At 39.0% G+C, this 16,777-nt stretch overlaps 2 protein-coding genes across 3 annotated transcripts; both read right to left on the reverse strand.

Annotated features, from left to right (window-relative positions):
- Nucleotides 1-2,042: 2,042 nt before the first annotated feature.
- Nucleotides 2,043-6,339, reverse strand: sumo3a (small ubiquitin like modifier 3a). 2 transcript variants are annotated; one of them, XM_070919906.1, is made up of 4 exons: nucleotides 6,215-6,339; nucleotides 5,198-5,326; nucleotides 4,936-5,007; nucleotides 2,043-4,681 (listed from the first exon to the last, which is right to left on the reverse strand). In XM_070919906.1, the coding sequence occupies exons 1-4, from the start codon at nucleotides 6,233-6,235 to the stop codon at nucleotides 4,619-4,621; spliced, it is 285 nt and encodes a 94-aa protein (XP_070776007.1). In that variant the 5' UTR covers nucleotides 6,236-6,339; the 3' UTR covers nucleotides 2,043-4,618. The 2 variants fall into 2 exon arrangements, with proteins under 2 accessions (XP_070776007.1, XP_070776008.1); XM_070919907.1 differs by lacking the exon at nucleotides 4,936-5,007.
- Nucleotides 6,340-7,776: 1,437 nt separating this feature from the next.
- Nucleotides 7,777-13,850, reverse strand: pttg1ipa (PTTG1 interacting protein a). Its single transcript, XM_070920256.1, has 7 exons — nucleotides 13,622-13,850; nucleotides 12,697-12,749; nucleotides 12,291-12,399; nucleotides 10,390-10,492; nucleotides 9,733-9,798; nucleotides 9,029-9,075; nucleotides 7,777-8,310 (listed from the first exon to the last, which is right to left on the reverse strand). Exons 1-7 carry the CDS (start codon nucleotides 13,701-13,703, stop codon nucleotides 8,273-8,275), a joined length of 498 nt encoding a protein of 165 aa, XP_070776357.1. The 5' UTR covers nucleotides 13,704-13,850; the 3' UTR covers nucleotides 7,777-8,272.
- Nucleotides 13,851-16,777: the final 2,927 nt, after the last annotated feature.

Here is a 16,777-nt window from a genome sequence, read left to right on the forward strand (position 1 = left end):
AAACTCAAACTTACATGTACTTAAATAGTACAAACAGACAGTCCCAGAGCATCTGTGCTGAGAGAGAAATCCATTCATCTGTGTGGAGAATCCTGCACCTGCAGCTCCTTTTAACCACCAGAGCCATGCAAATCACTAACCAGCCTGTCACTCATCCTCCCTCGACCGCCTCTAATGACACAGACCTGCCAGAGGGGTGAGCTGCTCCACTATGTGTGTGTTCATGCTCACGTATAACAAACAGACAGACTGACAGACAAGTAGACAGATGGAATATTTTAATGTAATGGTATAGAAAAGTTCTGTCAAAAGATAAACTCCAGACGTTCACTACACGAAAGGCCCATGTCTCTTTTTAATTAAAAGGCATCCTAGAAACAACAGCAGAACATATGTGACCTTTGGTCCACTAATGGATATATGGGTATGAGCTGTTATCCCACGGTTTATTACCTGAGAAACCGAGGTATGTGCATGAAAACAGCTGTGATATTAAAGTTTCAAACCGGGATGTTTTCCTAAAAGATCTGCAAATATTACTTGTTGAAAATGTGATGAAGTCTCAGGATAGTGGAATCAGGCAGACACTGCAATGACAAAGTAGCAAGGGGGCATTAAAATGGAATTTGAAAATAATGCTTTTATTGCATTTATATCAACCTGCTTGAATTGGATAAATCACAGGATTTAAATATTTTCCTTGCAGTCTCAAAGGAAGTTTTGATTATCCATGGTCACCCAGCAATGTAATGCCACTACAAATAAATTGTTAGAATCATTTCAAGTCTACTTGAGCCTGGTTTGTTGGCTACTAGGCAAATAATCAGACTGCGTGTTGAGAGACGTCGGCATCTGGGCTTGTGTCAGATCTCTCTGAATCGTCTCATCCACCGACGGGCACATTTACAAGGCAAATGCAATCTGTCTCTCTTCTTCTCGCCCACATTAAGATCATAGACTGCACAAAGATCAGGATACAAGATATCAACTCTGCCTTGCTCTTCTTGTCCTCTATCCATTCATTAATCTTTCTTCCTTCCAGGCATGGCGTGGAGTGCACTCTCCCGTGTGGTTTCTGTGTGTTCGGATGCAGAAAAGTGTAAAATGTAGATTGCCCGCTCATACGCGTGCTTTTCCTTATTCCTGGTTTGACTCATCAACTGCTGCTATAAGTCTTATCACTGTTCCAGTTGTGCTGAATGTGGCCATTCAGTCAGCGTATCAGATGAGAGTTAAGGTTCTAAATCAGGCATCAGGTGATAAAGAACGCTCCGGAAGTTAATACACTCTTTGAAATAATTATCAGACTTGGTTTAATATATCAACATATCTTTTTTTAATCTGCGTCATTCAATTTAGTGATCCTTTGTCTCTCTAAGTGAAGTACATTTGTGTCTCAGGACCACTATGGATTTAAGTTATTTTAACTTTTGGTGTTTTTATCTAGTAAGTCTCTTTGTTTCATTGCTTTCTATAGTTTATTTTGTTTCATATTATGTTTCTGCACGTTTCATGTCAGATTGACTCGTTTTGTTTTTTGGTGAGTATTTGGGCAAATGTGTGTTATGTGTGGGTTGTTTTACAACAGAATGAAACCAAACCAAACAGAGATGTGACTATTATCATAGTTCACTATCACCACCTAGCGGTCTATGTTGTTCAAGCCACAGTTCTTATGAGCACACATTTTTAGCAGGCAGGGCCTGAGGGAATTGAAACCCTGTCTTGCATAATCAACCACACACCAACTATATATAATTCAATGACAGCCATGTTCTGACAAGTGACAAAATGTACAGTATACCAGGCAGCAGTGAGGTTAAATGGTTGAAGGCCAATATGTCACAGGTTCAGCTGTGCCTTAATATATACGTGTAAGACAGACATTGAATATCCACCTGCAACATTTGTAAATATGTCTTAGTAATACAACAATCTAAAAAGAACCCCAAGGATAATTGTAAAGCATTAAAATCCACATTTCAGTGCTTAACCCGTGTTTGAATGCACAAATATAAAATAATGATGCATGTGACAGCAAATCTGAGTACCAAACTATATTTATTGTATACAGTAGTAAAAGACCACAAATAATGTACAAATCAGTAGAGAAACAAATAACATGAAAAGACCTGGGCCCCGTTCTTCGTACGTTACATAGTTTAGCTCGTATGTCTGCCAGCTCAAAAAGGTCTTTGTCCAGCTAACCGAGTTCTTCAAATGCAAGTGGAAGGCTGTCTTGATAACTGTGCTTATTTTGTGAGACAAAAGATGAAAACCGTGATCGCTGCTTGTGATCGGCTTGTGCAGACGCATGTCTTCAAGAGTAATCACACACAGATTTTAGCACGTCTCTGTATAACACAATTTTGTCCAATGCTTGTTGTTAAAGACTGTGGAAAGGTTGAGAGTCCGGTAGTCCTCAGATAAAATTTCATTTTATATTCACTGGGGCCAGAGTGGATGCGGTAAAGACTTCAAACAGCAGGTGGCAGTACAGTGAACCTTTTTTAAACATTTGTCATATATTCATTCAGAAATGTTAAGGTATTGCAATTGACTGTTTTTATTATATAGAATGATACAAAAATACAGCTGAAAAACATGATGTAGACTACAATTTTAATTACTATTTAAAAAGGACAACAGCTTACTAATGTGGCTGAGCAAAACTACATTTAAGGCTATGGGAACTTAAACATTAAGGGAGACAAAAAAAACACAAATTTCTGGAGGCCAATTACAACTGCAGCCCATATTGCATCACTTTAAATACCTCATAATGCAAGAATGTAATCTGTATTGCAAATGTCTAAATAACAGTGGTTCACACTGCGACAAACTCTTTGTTTTGTTGTACTTTTAACTACTCAACTCATGACAATACTGACCAACTGGTGCCTCTAAAGAAAGGTGTAGCCTTATCTGAAAATAAATTAAAATTGGTACACTTAAAGGGCTGTTATGATCCAACTCACTCTGAATAAGCTTGGCAGGTTTTGCTTCAACAACAGATACATTTTAATCAACAATCAATCAAGCAAAGTCAGTCATCAGCGTACGAAGAACGGGGCCCTGTGGGTACAGAACACTCCCAAACTCCATTGGTTGGCCTCCCTGCCCTCCTGATGTACAACAAACTGCATTCATCCTTCTCCAAAACTGTAAAATATTGTTGACACCACTTGGGATATCTTCACTGCAGTCAGGTTTTTGAACAAATTGCCTACAACGTCTGCCTTTTACACACCAGGAAAACAGCTCAGACAGTTGATGTAGCAGTGAAAAGTGTCTTCAAAATGTGTTAACTAAAAGATACTGACTTTTGTTGGATACCCTTGCTCAAACTGGAAGCTGCTCCTCTTCAAAAACCTCTAGAATCAGTTGTCCCATCAGCCTACATTCGCAAGGACAATACAAAGGTGAGACACCTGACCCACCAACCAACGCTGAGGAACGACCTTCCAGTTATTCCCACCCCAAATGTAAAACCCACAAGTAGAGCCGTTTGTAAGAACACCATAGGGACTGGCCACTGACCCGCTTCATCAGAAAATAGGGAAAGAAAACAAAAAATAAAGTATTCCACATCAAGAGACTATCCTTACACAGCCAGACCAACCAAACTCCAATAAAGGATGCGCCCCAATGGTGTAAATTAAATTCCCCTCTCCTAAACAGGCATTTGTCTGGATGAGTGAATAATAGTCTGTACCACGGAGACCCACAGAGAACCATTCCCAATTAGTAGCAGTCAAAGAAGAAGCAAGTAATATTAATGAAATACAAACTCCCCTAAAATTTGACAGTTCTGACCTTGCAGTTTGCTTTTAGAGTGATCCAAGTACATTAAATATGAAACTGAAGTTCGGTCTTTGGAGTATTGGTCCAAGCCCCACAACATTTATCTAAACATCCACTCTGATACTTCTGTACAGAAAAATCAACAAGCCCCCTGGGTGTTAATTCTTAAAAGAAAATCAAAAAAAAATACAAAAACATTGCAGAGCTCTTTAGCAAAAGCATCTAAAATGCAGAGAGAATTAAAATACCTTTTTGACAGAAGAGCAGGAGTCACCATTCAGACAAAAAACACACAAGAAAGCGAAGTGAAATGGAAGGCGGGTGTGTATTAAGTTCAGATAGTGCTTCCACTTCAAAACATTTTCATGCCCACTGACTGTGAACCCTGGACAAAAACTTGCAGAGCCTCGCATTCGACCCCCCGATGGATGAAAACCGTGACAAACTACTGGATACTAAGCTTTCACTGGAGAGTGAAGGAGAAGCACTGACAAACAGCAGTGACGCGCTGTTGGTCCAATCACAAGCCTGCGGTGTCAGAAGGAAATGTTGTCCTGATTGGCCAGCAGAGAGACTGTTGACTGTTGACACGCACAAAAGTTCAGTCCTGGCTGAGACAGTACATAAACAGCTGAGGAGCCCCCTCCCCACACACCTGACGAATAACCATGACAGACATCTTTAAACTGAAATAATAATAATAATAATAATAATAATAATAATAATAGGCTGAGAGGAGCGCTAGGGTGGGGAGGGACAGTGAATGTGGCTGAGGGCGTGGTCTGAGGGTGGCCGTCAATGAGGTGGGGAGGGCTTAGCAGTGCCCACCCGTCTGCTGCTGGAATACATCTATGGTGTCTTCATCTTCCATCTCCAGCTGAGAGGAGCAGAGCAAGAAAGGTTCCAGTTAGTGGATATAATCAATAACTGAACAGGCGATGCAGGGATGAAAATTATTTAGGACTATTCAGAGAAATGTCTGAATTGTGCAGTCGATGTTAAATAAACAAAGTGCTACTCTAAAGAATGCTCTCCAATAGTGGCCGGTTTCTCTAGTGTGTTATCATGTAGATCAACCATTTCAGAGAGGTTTAAAAAGAATATAATGGTGAATAGAGCATGATATTTTACCTGTGCAGGTGTATCCGTCTCATTGATAGGCTGGCCATCAAACCTGAACCTGATCTGCCTTATTGCGAGACCCTGCAGGAGCGACACAACAGACATGAAGATGAATCCACTTGTTGAGGACTTTTAGTACAAAAAATGGTGGAGAAAGGTGAAGTGTGCAACTGATGGGGAGGCTGAATGAGGTAATACAGCAAATCCAAAATGACTGCATGGTGTTGAAGAGGAGGGAATTTAATAGCAGTCATTTGGGCTTTCAACTCACCTGTCGTTCACAGTACGCCTTCATTAGTTTGCTGAGGGGTGTGTGTCTTTTGATTTTGAACTGGACCACCGACCCATCTTGCCCTGCAACCTTGAGGTTGATGTGATCGTTCTCAGTCTTTACTCCCTCCTGCAGAGACAAACGTGTTCAACATATCAGTAGTGAGTAACAGAGATGTCACAAACATCACACCAGCGTCACAGATACACTACAGAAAAAAATAACACTGCTATCACAGATGTAAGCTGCGCCAGCCAAGTAACCTGACTGCAAGCTACATATAATTAGCTTGAAACTTTAAAAGAAATGTCACAATAACAAAGTAAGACCACAATGTCTGGTGAGGGACTATGGTTATATAATTTTACACATATTTTAACCAAAACAAACTTCGATCAGTCAGAATAATTCGGGCAGGCTACGTTACAATATGTTGCTTCAGTCACAGATGCTAACGTTAGCATGGTTAGCTCCGGGCTAGCTGGTTGGCACGGCAGCCCCTTTCAGACAGATGCTGAGTTTAGCTGCCGGCTAACGCTGCTAGCAGTTTTGTTTCGTTGTACTGTGGCCAAACGAGCACAGACACATTAAAAACAGCACGACTAGCACGGCTACAATGTTTTTTATACGAGTGCGTCACCTCCATTTGCGCTCTTTTGTAGCTGCTGCAGTTGCGGCATTTGCGGCGTTGCGGACATAACGTGGTCCCGTTTCGACAAAGAAAAAAATCCGCAAACGACAATCATGGTATAATTGGCATTTCTGCTCACAATCTTCGAGGCCCGAGTTAGTAGGACATAACCTCTGCTATTTACATCTACAGAGCATTGCGTAAGCACATATACATGTAAATATTGTTGTGCGGGTACTCATTCATTTGCGAAACAAACACTGCGCCGATTCAAGAGAAACGTGCAAACCAGGCCATTTTAGATTGCACATCTGAGAAATGGTTTGGCAGGAGCTCGACTGGGCCATCACTACAAATCTACAGCTCTTTAAATCTTTATATCTTACCTTTGGCTTTTCCTCTGACATGCTGGCTGTATTTCGTGTGAAGGTTTTCAGAATAGTCGGTTAATTGAGCTTTATTTGTCTTTCTGCCGCCTTCTGTCCTCTCTTCTCGTCCGCTGACGGGTGCGCGCTTTGGACCGCTGTTACAAATAAACGATTGGATCTGAGAGGACCACGTGACCTCTAAACCGCGGGAGCGCGGACACGGGAGCGCGCACATGTGCAAAATACTCGATCACGCGAACTGATAATAATACTGTGTCAAAACCTCTGAATACTCCGCCTGTGCGTGTATTTGTATTGTGAATATTTACACATACACTTATAAATAACGCTGAATTAAGACACAAAAATAAATCATAATGTGTAACTGTGAATAAGAGCTTGTTTAACATATTTTTGTGCAATCTAAAATTGCCTTATGGTACTGAAAAATATAATATCAGCACCCACAGAAACCACATACACAGTATTTACTGATAAGCCAGCAAAAATGTATATATCACTTGAATGTTAATAACTGTGTATGGTCCCTTTTGGACAGGTCCATATGAGAATACATACAGGGCACAAAAGCACATAGCAAGAGACTAAACTCTGTTTTGTTTTTTAAAATAGAGGGGTATAAAAAAAGGAAAAAGGTCAAATAAAGTCTTTGGGAACTTCTTATAAAAAAATAACACATTTCTTAAGATTCTATTTTAGACAAGTGATAACAGTGAGATGGCCCATTGCTAATTTCTGAGATATCACACAAAAATACTGCAGTAACACCAGCCCGGTGACAGCATTTTAGTTATGTTTCCACTATCTTAATACCATTGAATTCATCCTTCTGCATTTGTAGTGTCTTTGTGCCAATAACAAAAAAGCGGACTGATAGGATAACCTTGTAGAATACCTAATATAACAATAATAATAATATAGTTGCAGTGAAGTTTTGTCGAAAACCAAATAAAAATTGTATTCAACCATATTGAAATTTGTTGACCTTTCATAAACCCTGACTAGTATTTATCTATAATCACATCAAGGCACTTATTTAAGAAATGTAAACATTAATGCTAACAATATAGAGTCATTTATAATCACTATGATAGATCACCAATTGCCCTTCAGTTATACAACTTGTTAATTCCCTTTGTTTATATTAATTGCCTCTTTACAAAAATACAAACCAATTCAGCAATGTCGAATATTTTATAAAATTCAACTGCATGGTGTTTCTTTTTTTATATATTTAATATTTAAAATATATCATTTTAATTTATGCTAAGCACTTATCCTTATCAGAGTTGCTGACATAAAATATCCTGAACACCTACAGTACAGTGCACAAAATAAAAATGTTCTTTACATCACACAGCCAATGTCAGGCCTCAGCCACTAAAGCCCTTTCGTGAGGTGTTCGTAAGCATTTAAACTTCTCCAGGTGAAGTACTGTATACTGTAGAAAAGCCACTAAAGTTTTAATCAATTAATTTTCACTTTATAATAATAAGATATAAGGCAAACAATGAAGGCAAAGCATAAACAATAAAAGTCAAGTGCCATTGAAGGAATAATTATCAGTTCAAAGTATTTTATTAGTCTTACAGGATATACAGGCTAGAATTAGGCAGACATTCAGAGTAAAGGGTAAAGCATTTTAACTTTTAATTTTTTCCAAACCTAATATGTTAAAAAAAAAAAAATCATTCCTGTCAGAGGAGCAAAACAGATCTGGAAACTTTACCTAATAAATAGTATAAGTACACGGATGCTATAGGAGCCACAGGATAGACTGCTATAGTCGTGAAGAACATTACTGCTACACATATTCTAGCCTTTGGTTACAGCCTCTTGGGTCATCACATTGAACACAACATTCCTGTTCATTGGCTGGATGATACCAGAGACTGCTAGTACAAAACTGCTGTACAAATTGTCTTAGTTATAGTTTACATAAATTCTTAGGTCATGTCTTCTCTCACAACCGCAAGCCAGGTTGTTGATGTCTGTTGTGCAGGGGGTCAGAGTTCAGGGGAAACAGATCATGTCATGGTGAGTTCACAGATCCTCTCATGCAAATTTGGAGTAGGGATTTTGCCCGCTTAGACCTGGAGAAACAGAAAACAGTCAGTAAAGTCATGCATTGATTTAAACGAATAGTATTTGATATTGGGTGAATATGTGTATTTCTTTCCATGCTGAGAGTTAGATGAGAGGATCGATACCACTCTAATGTCTGTCAGTTGAATATGAAGCTACCACCAGCAGCTAGTTATCTTAACTTAGCACAAAGACTGGAAACAAGGGGAAACAGCTAGCCTGACTCTGTCTGAAGGTAACAAAATGCACTTACCAGACTGTTCACAAGTTCACAAACTAACGCTTTATATTGCGTTTGTATGAATCCAAAAACCAGTGTAAGTGTAAAAGCGACACGTTCAATGGTCACTGTGAGGTTGCCAGGCAACCAGCAGAGACTACAGGAAGTTACTGCACCTGGCCAAGAAATAATCTGGCACAAAACCTAAAGCTTGACACAAAAGCGTAAGAGTTGTTGGTAGGCGGACTTTGTTACCTTTGGTCAGATCCAGGCTAATAGTTTCCTCCTGTTTCCAGTTTTTGTGCTCAGCTAAGCTAACCGGCTGCTGGCAGGTGCTTAGTATTTACAATGCAAACAGGATAGTGGTATCATTCTTCTCATCTAACGCTTAGCAAAAAATCTTTCATTCAAAGGAACAGAAAAACATAACTTCACTATAATTGTATTTGCATATGTGTAAGGAAGAGATAGAGAGAGACAAGTGATGAAAAAGTGCAAGAGCTCACCATATTTATTCCTGATTTCCTCATGTCTCTGTTTCATCTCTGCCTTCCTGTGAAGACAAAACATTCTCCTCTGAGCCACACAATGACTTAATAATATTTTTCACACTGGCAAACACTCCCAAACGTCATGCGGCCACAAACCAGTTTGGGCTGGTAACATTCTGACGTGTGCATTTTTCCCTCATTGGTTGCTTTTGTGTTGTGCTATGAAGGGAACTGATATGGATCATGACCAACCATGCAACGGGGGGGGTGGGGCTGGTCTACACATCTACAAATCTACACATTGAGACTATTAAGAGACTACCTTAAAGCAGTAACACAGGTGGAAATGTTTAAATGCGCCCCAAGATGTGCAGAGATCCAAAAAAGCTAAATATGGACTGTAAACTAATTTGCACACAGCAATATTAGACAAGCACTCACAGACCACTGTCAGTCATTACAGTTTACAGCCGATTGCCCAAAGCGACTACCTACAGTGCCATGAGAAATAGTTACACACACGTTGAAAGGGCTGTGTACATGGAAACATTATAAATAAATATATAGAGAAATGTGAAAGTATAGCAGGAAATACACATCAGGGCGAAACAGCATGGATGAGGAAGTGTGAGGTTTTGGTTCATGAAGGGTAAAAAACGATCTTGTGTCGTGTCACACTGGTGTTGACAAACCTGTCGCATTAAAACATTATTTCTTACCTTTCTTCCTGCTTGGTTTTCAGCTTATTGGTCTGTCTCTGCATCTTGGCCTCAAACCTTTTGGATCTGACACACAAACACAAGACCAAAGTTAGGTTATGGTTAGATGGGTCATGGGAAAGTACACAGTACGTGCCTGTGTGCGTTTTGAGTGTGGACATCTGAAAGTAACCGACAGAAATGTACATCTCATGAAATGTGTGATTTTGGAATAATTCACATTCAAGTACACTTTCAAGAAAAGTCAGAAAGCATGTGTGTATATTATTTTGTTCATTCCACATGTCTAATGAAAAGAAGCTAGAAAGTTGCAGACAGCAGCAGATCGTTACAGTAAATAGTTCTTTAGCTTCGAGACATAATAAGTAATGTCTGAGCTTTTTCCTGTACTTAAAGGTCATTATTTCAAGTATTCTATAAATACAGCTGCCATAAAGAACGGCAGCAAACAGCCTTCTACATGGCAAAATAACTTGAAAGGAACAATTGTGGTTACTGATAAGATCTTATAAATATTTAAAAATGTATATAACAACTAATGGTACCATTGTTTGACAGAGCCTGAGCTTCACTAAAGAGAACCAAAAGTAAAGCTTGATGCCTCAGCTTCGTGTTGAGGAAGATTGACAGGTCAACCTGAGCTCACCGCACACTTACCCGAAATTCTCACACTTGCAGCAGCGGAACAGGCAGACCAGGAAGGCAATGATGATAATGCCACCAATCACTGCCATAGTGATTATCAATATCTGGAAGTTCACTGCAGACAGAGACAGAGAAACACAATGACAAAGTTATTTAGGAATCCACATTCTCATCTTGATCTACCTTCAAGATAGAAAAATGTTCTTGAACTCTTCTTTTCTCCCTGACATTATCATTCTAATCTTTGTGTTGACAGGCGACTATGCACTCTTAACCACTCGTAATGTTGCTTGATTGTAATGTTATTTTTCATGATGTGAGAAATTAAGGTCAGTCCAGTGATGTATTCATTGTCACTGGTGAAAGACACAAGTATAAGTCCTGGATTCAGCGTTTACAGAATTAAAAGGGAATATTTGAAGTAAATTGTTCATGTTCAAGTACTCCTTGTGAAATATGCCTTCTTTGATAGTTTGCACATATTCTTTATACTGTGAACATTTGCACATTCCTTGGTCAATATTTTGCACATTCCATCCTGTTCATTTTGTCAATACTGTACAGCTATTTTCATTCAGAAAACAGATATTTCACATATTTATTTATATAGTTTTCACATTTGTTATTGTAAATTTCTATTTTATATTTATGATTCTTGACTTTTGCAGTATTTGTTTTTCATTATGCACTAAAATACCAAGGGAAATTATATCATAATATACACCGATATTGTAATATAAAATGACATATATTGCGGTAGAAGATCTTCTCAATATCATCTTATGAAGCGTTATGTTCACATACACACACACACACACACACACACACACACACACACACACAAAATACACACTAGGTTGTCCTGATTTACAAAAATGGAGCATGAGGTGTTGTACTATGGCCACTTAGTACTGGCAAACTGGTAATGTAGCACAAAGAAGAAGTGCTGTTGCTATGGTTACCTGCTGCAGTAGAACTGTAGAACGGAATGGAACTACAGACAGCTGCCAGCCAATCAGAAACAAGTATTTTCTGTAGCCATGGTATACCTTTTATGAGCTTAGTTTTTCTGTATATGTAACATGTCTTACAGCCATCAAAGAAGTAGCAACTATTAGTCAATTAATTGATTAGTCAATCGACAGACACTTAATCTGGAACTATTGTTTTTAAATGAATTAATCATGCAATTAATGTATTAAGCATAAGCACCAAAAACTCATTGATTTCAGCTTCTCAAAGGTGATTAGCTGCTTTTTTCTGTTTCATGTATTTTAAAATGATTATCTTTGGGGTTTGGCATGTTGGTCAGACAAAACAGGACGTCTGAAGAGATCACCTTGGACCCGGGGAAACTGTGATGAATAATTTTCAGTATTTTCTGTCGGTTAATAGACCAAACAACTGATTAATCAAAAATATTTGCTGGCAGCCCTACATCAGAGGAATGTAACTGAGTATCCTGTGACATTTGGTAAAGCAAGATGGAAACATTCAAATAACGACCTAGTACCTCAAAACAGTGTTTAATTAATAATAGTTACTTTTTGTACAGTAATTGAGTAAAAATACTTTTCACCTAAAGGCCTTAAATGAACAATGAAAAATGTTTATTTAAGCACTCAGAGTTGCGGTTTGATGTAGTTACTTTTATTCAATATAATTCTGTTTATCTTGCCTTGAGTTTTTAGGAGAGGTCTTTGTGTAAGCTTGTAGCTTCCTACCTCTCCTGCATAAGCTTTTGTTTACTTCAAATCAATGTATACCCGAGTATATGTAGAGAAAAGTGTGATTGTATACATGTGAAAGTCTCTGTGTACATATCATCTTTTGAAATGATTGTATTTTTTTCTGCGCTAATAAATAAAATAGAAATAAGCTGTGTGTGTGTGTGTGTGTGTTCACGCTCTTACTCCAGCAGAGCCCCCAGCGTGCATCATTCAATGGGCAGAGTGCATGCGGTGGAAGGATGGTGCTCACTGGATATGTTATGCACGACTTGGTTTTGATACACCATAAGCACTGTAAAAATACCAAAACACGTAATGACCTTGTTATTATTCAAACAAACATTGAAGCCAGAGGTAATCAGGACAAATGTAGGACATACTGTTTGTTACACAAATACACAAAGTAGAAAATGGAGGAGGAGAGTGGGAATGAAAGACAGATCAGTTACTCCCTAAACCAGTCTAACAGGTGTGGAGGGTGGAGGAGTAGCCACTGGCTATGGTTCCTCCACCTGAGACACTTCCTTTTTCCCCATCAAGCACACACACACAGGCCAGCAGAAACAAAAGGTTTTCTCCCAGGTCTTACCGTCACATTTTTCAGACATTCCTCACAGTTTGTCCCATTCTTCGCCTCACACGCTGTGGTGAAAAGAGTCAGACAGTTAGAAACACCACAGAATAATCCACAGAGGGGAAACATGGGAGCAAACTCAGCGATGTCCTTCAAACACACAAACATTTTGCCTTACAAGGGAAAGAACAAGTGACTCTAATCTTGGAGAGATTAGGTGAAGACATTATGAGACGCAGATTAATTGAGGCCTGAAGGTTTGTGCTCACTGTGGTTTTTGTAACTACCGCTGATCGTCCTGAGACACTTTCCATGGAGACGCAGCACAGTAAACACACAGACTTCAGACCAGTCATATTATCACCAGCAGACTACACAGTACAACAGCTGGGGTTGTGTAAGTGTAGTCAGGTATCTTTAAAAAGTGAGGTGTAAACAGACAGTCTCATTCTTGTGTAGCCGGTTTGTTTGTTGCAACTCCTGCTTAGAGGTTTCAACAGTACACAAAGATATGAAACTATCAGAGGCACAATGGTATCAATAGAACCACTGTTTATCTTACTTTTAAACTCAAACAGCTTTACCTAAGATTTTCTGAATTATTTCACAATAAATAATCTTAAACCAGAAAATACAAACAATGGGAGTGTATTCAAGACCAACACAGCTCAAATAAAGTTTTTTTGTTGCTCTATGTCCGGTTCTCTTCCCATTAATCTTTGTAATGTTACGACACAAGAAAGCCAATACAACACTGTCCTAAACAGGGCCAAAGAAAAGTCTCTATAAGTCAGGTGAGTGGTTTTGTATATTTTACATTTTACCTAGGACCTAAAGGTGAAATAATGACGCAGCTAAAAGCGTTTAACGAAAGGGAGAGGTTATGTTTAGCAGCCATTAACTCCTCAGTCACCACGGAGTCACTGATTTCCACTCCTACCTTTGCCAGGTGCAGAAGCCAAAACTGTCGCCAGGCCGAAGACAAGCAGGAGAGCAGGGACAAACATCCGTGAATCCATCATCCAGCCGCTTGGACGCAGATTATTCCGGGTGCTGTTTTATTGGTATTAGATTTGAGAAACCTGTGAGCGCAGAAAGAGGAACTGTTTTCTCTGTTCCGGTCGACAGCTGAAACTCAAGGAGTGAACTTGCCGAGAAGGAACCAAACGCTGAGTCCTGACGCAAACTCATTACGCACCACAGACAAAGGAGGGGAAGGCGTGTGTGCACTTTGTCTTGTAGGCAGTGGCGTAAGAAGTAGCCTACTCAAGATACTTTGCCTTAGTAAAAGTACCAATAGGCCAACAGCAAAAATACTCCATTACAAGTAAAAGCCCTGCATCCAAAATATAGTACAATTCTTAAAAGTAAAAGTACTCGTTCTGCAGAAAATGGCTCCTCTGACATTTTTAGTTTGTCACTGATCAATTTGTACTGTAAGCAGCATTTTACTGTTTTAGCTGGTTTAGCTAAAGCTAGTTTTAATACTAAATATTGGATTATTTGAGTATCAAACAGTAATTTAAATCAAATCCCCTGAGAAATCACTCTGCAAACAACTCAACAAATCAAACGTGACAAGGGGGCTTCAACCAGACTGATTTTGTGATAAGCCAAAATAACAAGCATTTGTTGTGTAGCCTATTCTATAAGCTCATTGTGTTTTTTGTGTGAAATATTAAAGGAGTAGTCTGGTATTTTGGGAAATACTCGCTCTCTGGGGGAAGAGTAAGATGAGAAGATTGACACAACTTTCAACTTTGTTGTTAGATATGAAGCTACAGCCAGGAGATGATTAGCTTAGCTTAGCACACAGACTGGAAACAGGGGGAAACAGCTAGCCTGGCTCTGTCCAAAGGTAAACACCTACCAGCACCTGTAAAGCTCAAGAATTGAGACGTTCTTTGTTCAATTAGTACAAACAAAGTGTGAGAAGACATGTTCAGGTATTATGTGGAGTTATACGCCAGACTATTACTACCTGGAGTCTTCCTTGGTTGCTTGGCAACCTCAATCCTCCCATTTGTCGTTTTTTGGGAGACGGGGAAACAGCTAGCTCTGTCCAAAGGTGACAAAGTCCACATACAGCACCTCTGAAGGTCACTCATTAGCATGCTGTATTTCCTTTGTTTAATCTGTACAAAAATCAAAGTGCAAAAACAACAATTTACTAAACTAAGCTAACCGGCTGCTGGTTGTTCTTCAGCTAGCTAACTGACAAATATGACAGAGTGGTATCGACCTTCTCCCTGCCAGAAAGCAAATAAACACATTTCCCAAAATCTCAAACTATTGCTTAAATCTGTAAAGTAACTAGTATGGCTGTACGATATTACCCTCTGAAATGTAGCGTAGTAGTATAACGTAGCATAAAATGGAAATATACCTCAAAATTGTACTTAAGTGGCTACAGTACTTAAATGAATGTCCTTAGTTACTTTCCACCACTGTTTGTAGGCCAGTGTGTCAAAATAAATTCACCAAGACAACATAAAATAGAGGACAATAATTCCAATAATTTATTAAAGCATAATTTTGTAAAGCCAGTTACAAATAAAAAAAGAACAACACACATATCTCTCTCTTTCTCTTTTTTTTTTACAAGCACAATATGTTTTACTAGGCTATGTAATGATGATAATAAGCATAACATAAGATAAGAATGGGCCCCACTCTGGCCGCCTGCGGCTGATAACAGGACCCTTTGTGATGAAGTTGCCCTTGGAAACAGATTTGCGATCAGATACGTCAACATCTAACTTCCAATTCATTGTTTCTCTTTAGCAAACACACTGATCGCATTTCAGCAACTATGGGGCAACTTCTTCCTACTCAGTGTAATATCAGTGACAGACAGAACCGTAGATATAGAATAACTAGAACAGACAGCTCCAGGTTCCTCGTTAATTATGGCTTATTATGGTTTACTTTCTCTGGTTCTCCTCTCATTTTAGCCAAAACTAAAATAACCAAAAGTACAAAGTGGAACCTGTGAGTGAGTTCTGCTTATTCTAACTCTACAGGCAGGATCCCAGTGGGCTGTGTGTATGCAGCCAGGGCTGTAGCCACCATTGAAGACACTGAGGTCACGTCCTTGGTATTTTTTTCTAGGAATTTGGGGCGTTTTAGCAAAGAAAGTAAATGGAAAACATATACTTGGAAACTTTAATAGGCTGATTCCAGTATTTTTAGACTAAATATATATTTAAATTTGAATCCTTGCAGACAAATAAAGTATCTATTTATTTATTTATTTATTATTTCCTCACCAAAGTTATATTCCTGGTAATGTGGGGGAGGTTTTAGACCATGTTGGGGAAAGAAAGAAGAAACAAATCCAAATTATAATGAAATTTCTGGTGTCATTGAACTCATGACCTCAGTATTTCTAAAATCTTGGCTTAGGCCCTGTACGTGGCACCACAGATAGACAACAGACAATTTCACCTTAAGAAGTTCAACTTCACTTAAATATCTGGCATGACAGCAAACTAGGGGAAATATTGAAATTATTATTGACACAGAAACTAGTTAGCTGAATCGAATTAAATGAATCGGACTGTGTTTTGACGTTAGACAGTATTTTTCCGTGTTATCTAAGTATTCCCCCTGGATATTTGATGTGGGGAAACATTTGAGTACTCTAGAGGTGTTGTACAGGAGGGACGCTGCCATCTACCTGCAGTGCCACAGAGTCAAGTGATATTGACATTACAGTGACTTCATTTCCAGTCCAAAACGCACACACACACACACACACACACACAAAGCAGTGCCAGCATTCCCAATGCACAGTTAAACCATCTCTGAGCCCATGTCCTCACAGTGTCTTATCTGCTCCTCTTACACTGAGACAGAAAAAATCCATTATATCTTTAATACAATATCCTCCCAAACACGCCTTACAATTACATACAGTTCAGTAAGAAATAAATAACCCACAACCCTCCCTTTAAATCCCATGCTTTTCCCTTTAACTCACGATCACAGCACCATTCTTCGCAAAGGTTAGTCATGTAAATACGTCTTATTTCCAAGGAATACACTTCTCTTTTCTCATCTCCCTTCTCTTTTCCAACTTTTTTGGATTACACCA

Source organism: Enoplosus armatus, chromosome 15 (genome assembly GCF_043641665.1).
Source record: "Enoplosus armatus isolate fEnoArm2 chromosome 15, fEnoArm2.hap1, whole genome shotgun sequence".
Taxonomy (NCBI): domain Eukaryota; kingdom Metazoa; phylum Chordata; class Actinopteri; order Centrarchiformes; family Enoplosidae; genus Enoplosus; species Enoplosus armatus.

Coding starts and splice junctions, on each gene's coding strand:
- sumo3a (XM_070919906.1), bottom strand. CDS start 6,235: ATGTCAGAGGAAAAGCCAAAG. Junction 5,327..6,214: donor TGTCAGAGGAAAAGCCAAAG/GTAAGATATAAA, acceptor TTGTCTCTGCAG/GAGGGAGTAAAGACTGAGAA. Junction 4,682..4,935: donor AGACGGATACACCTGCACAG/GTAAAATATCAT, acceptor TGCTCCTCTCAG/CTGGAGATGGAAGATGAAGA.
- pttg1ipa (XM_070920256.1), bottom strand. CDS start 13,703: ATGATGGATTCACGGATGTTTGTCCCTGCTCTCCTGCTTGTCTTCGGC. Junction 12,750..13,621: donor GGCTTCTGCACCTGGCAAAG/GTAGGAGTGGAA, acceptor TTTTCACCACAG/CGTGTGAGGCGAAGAATGGG. Junction 8,311..9,028: donor GGAAATCAGGAATAAATATG/GTGAGCTCTTGC, acceptor CTGTTTCTCCAG/GTCTAAGCGGGCAAAATCCC.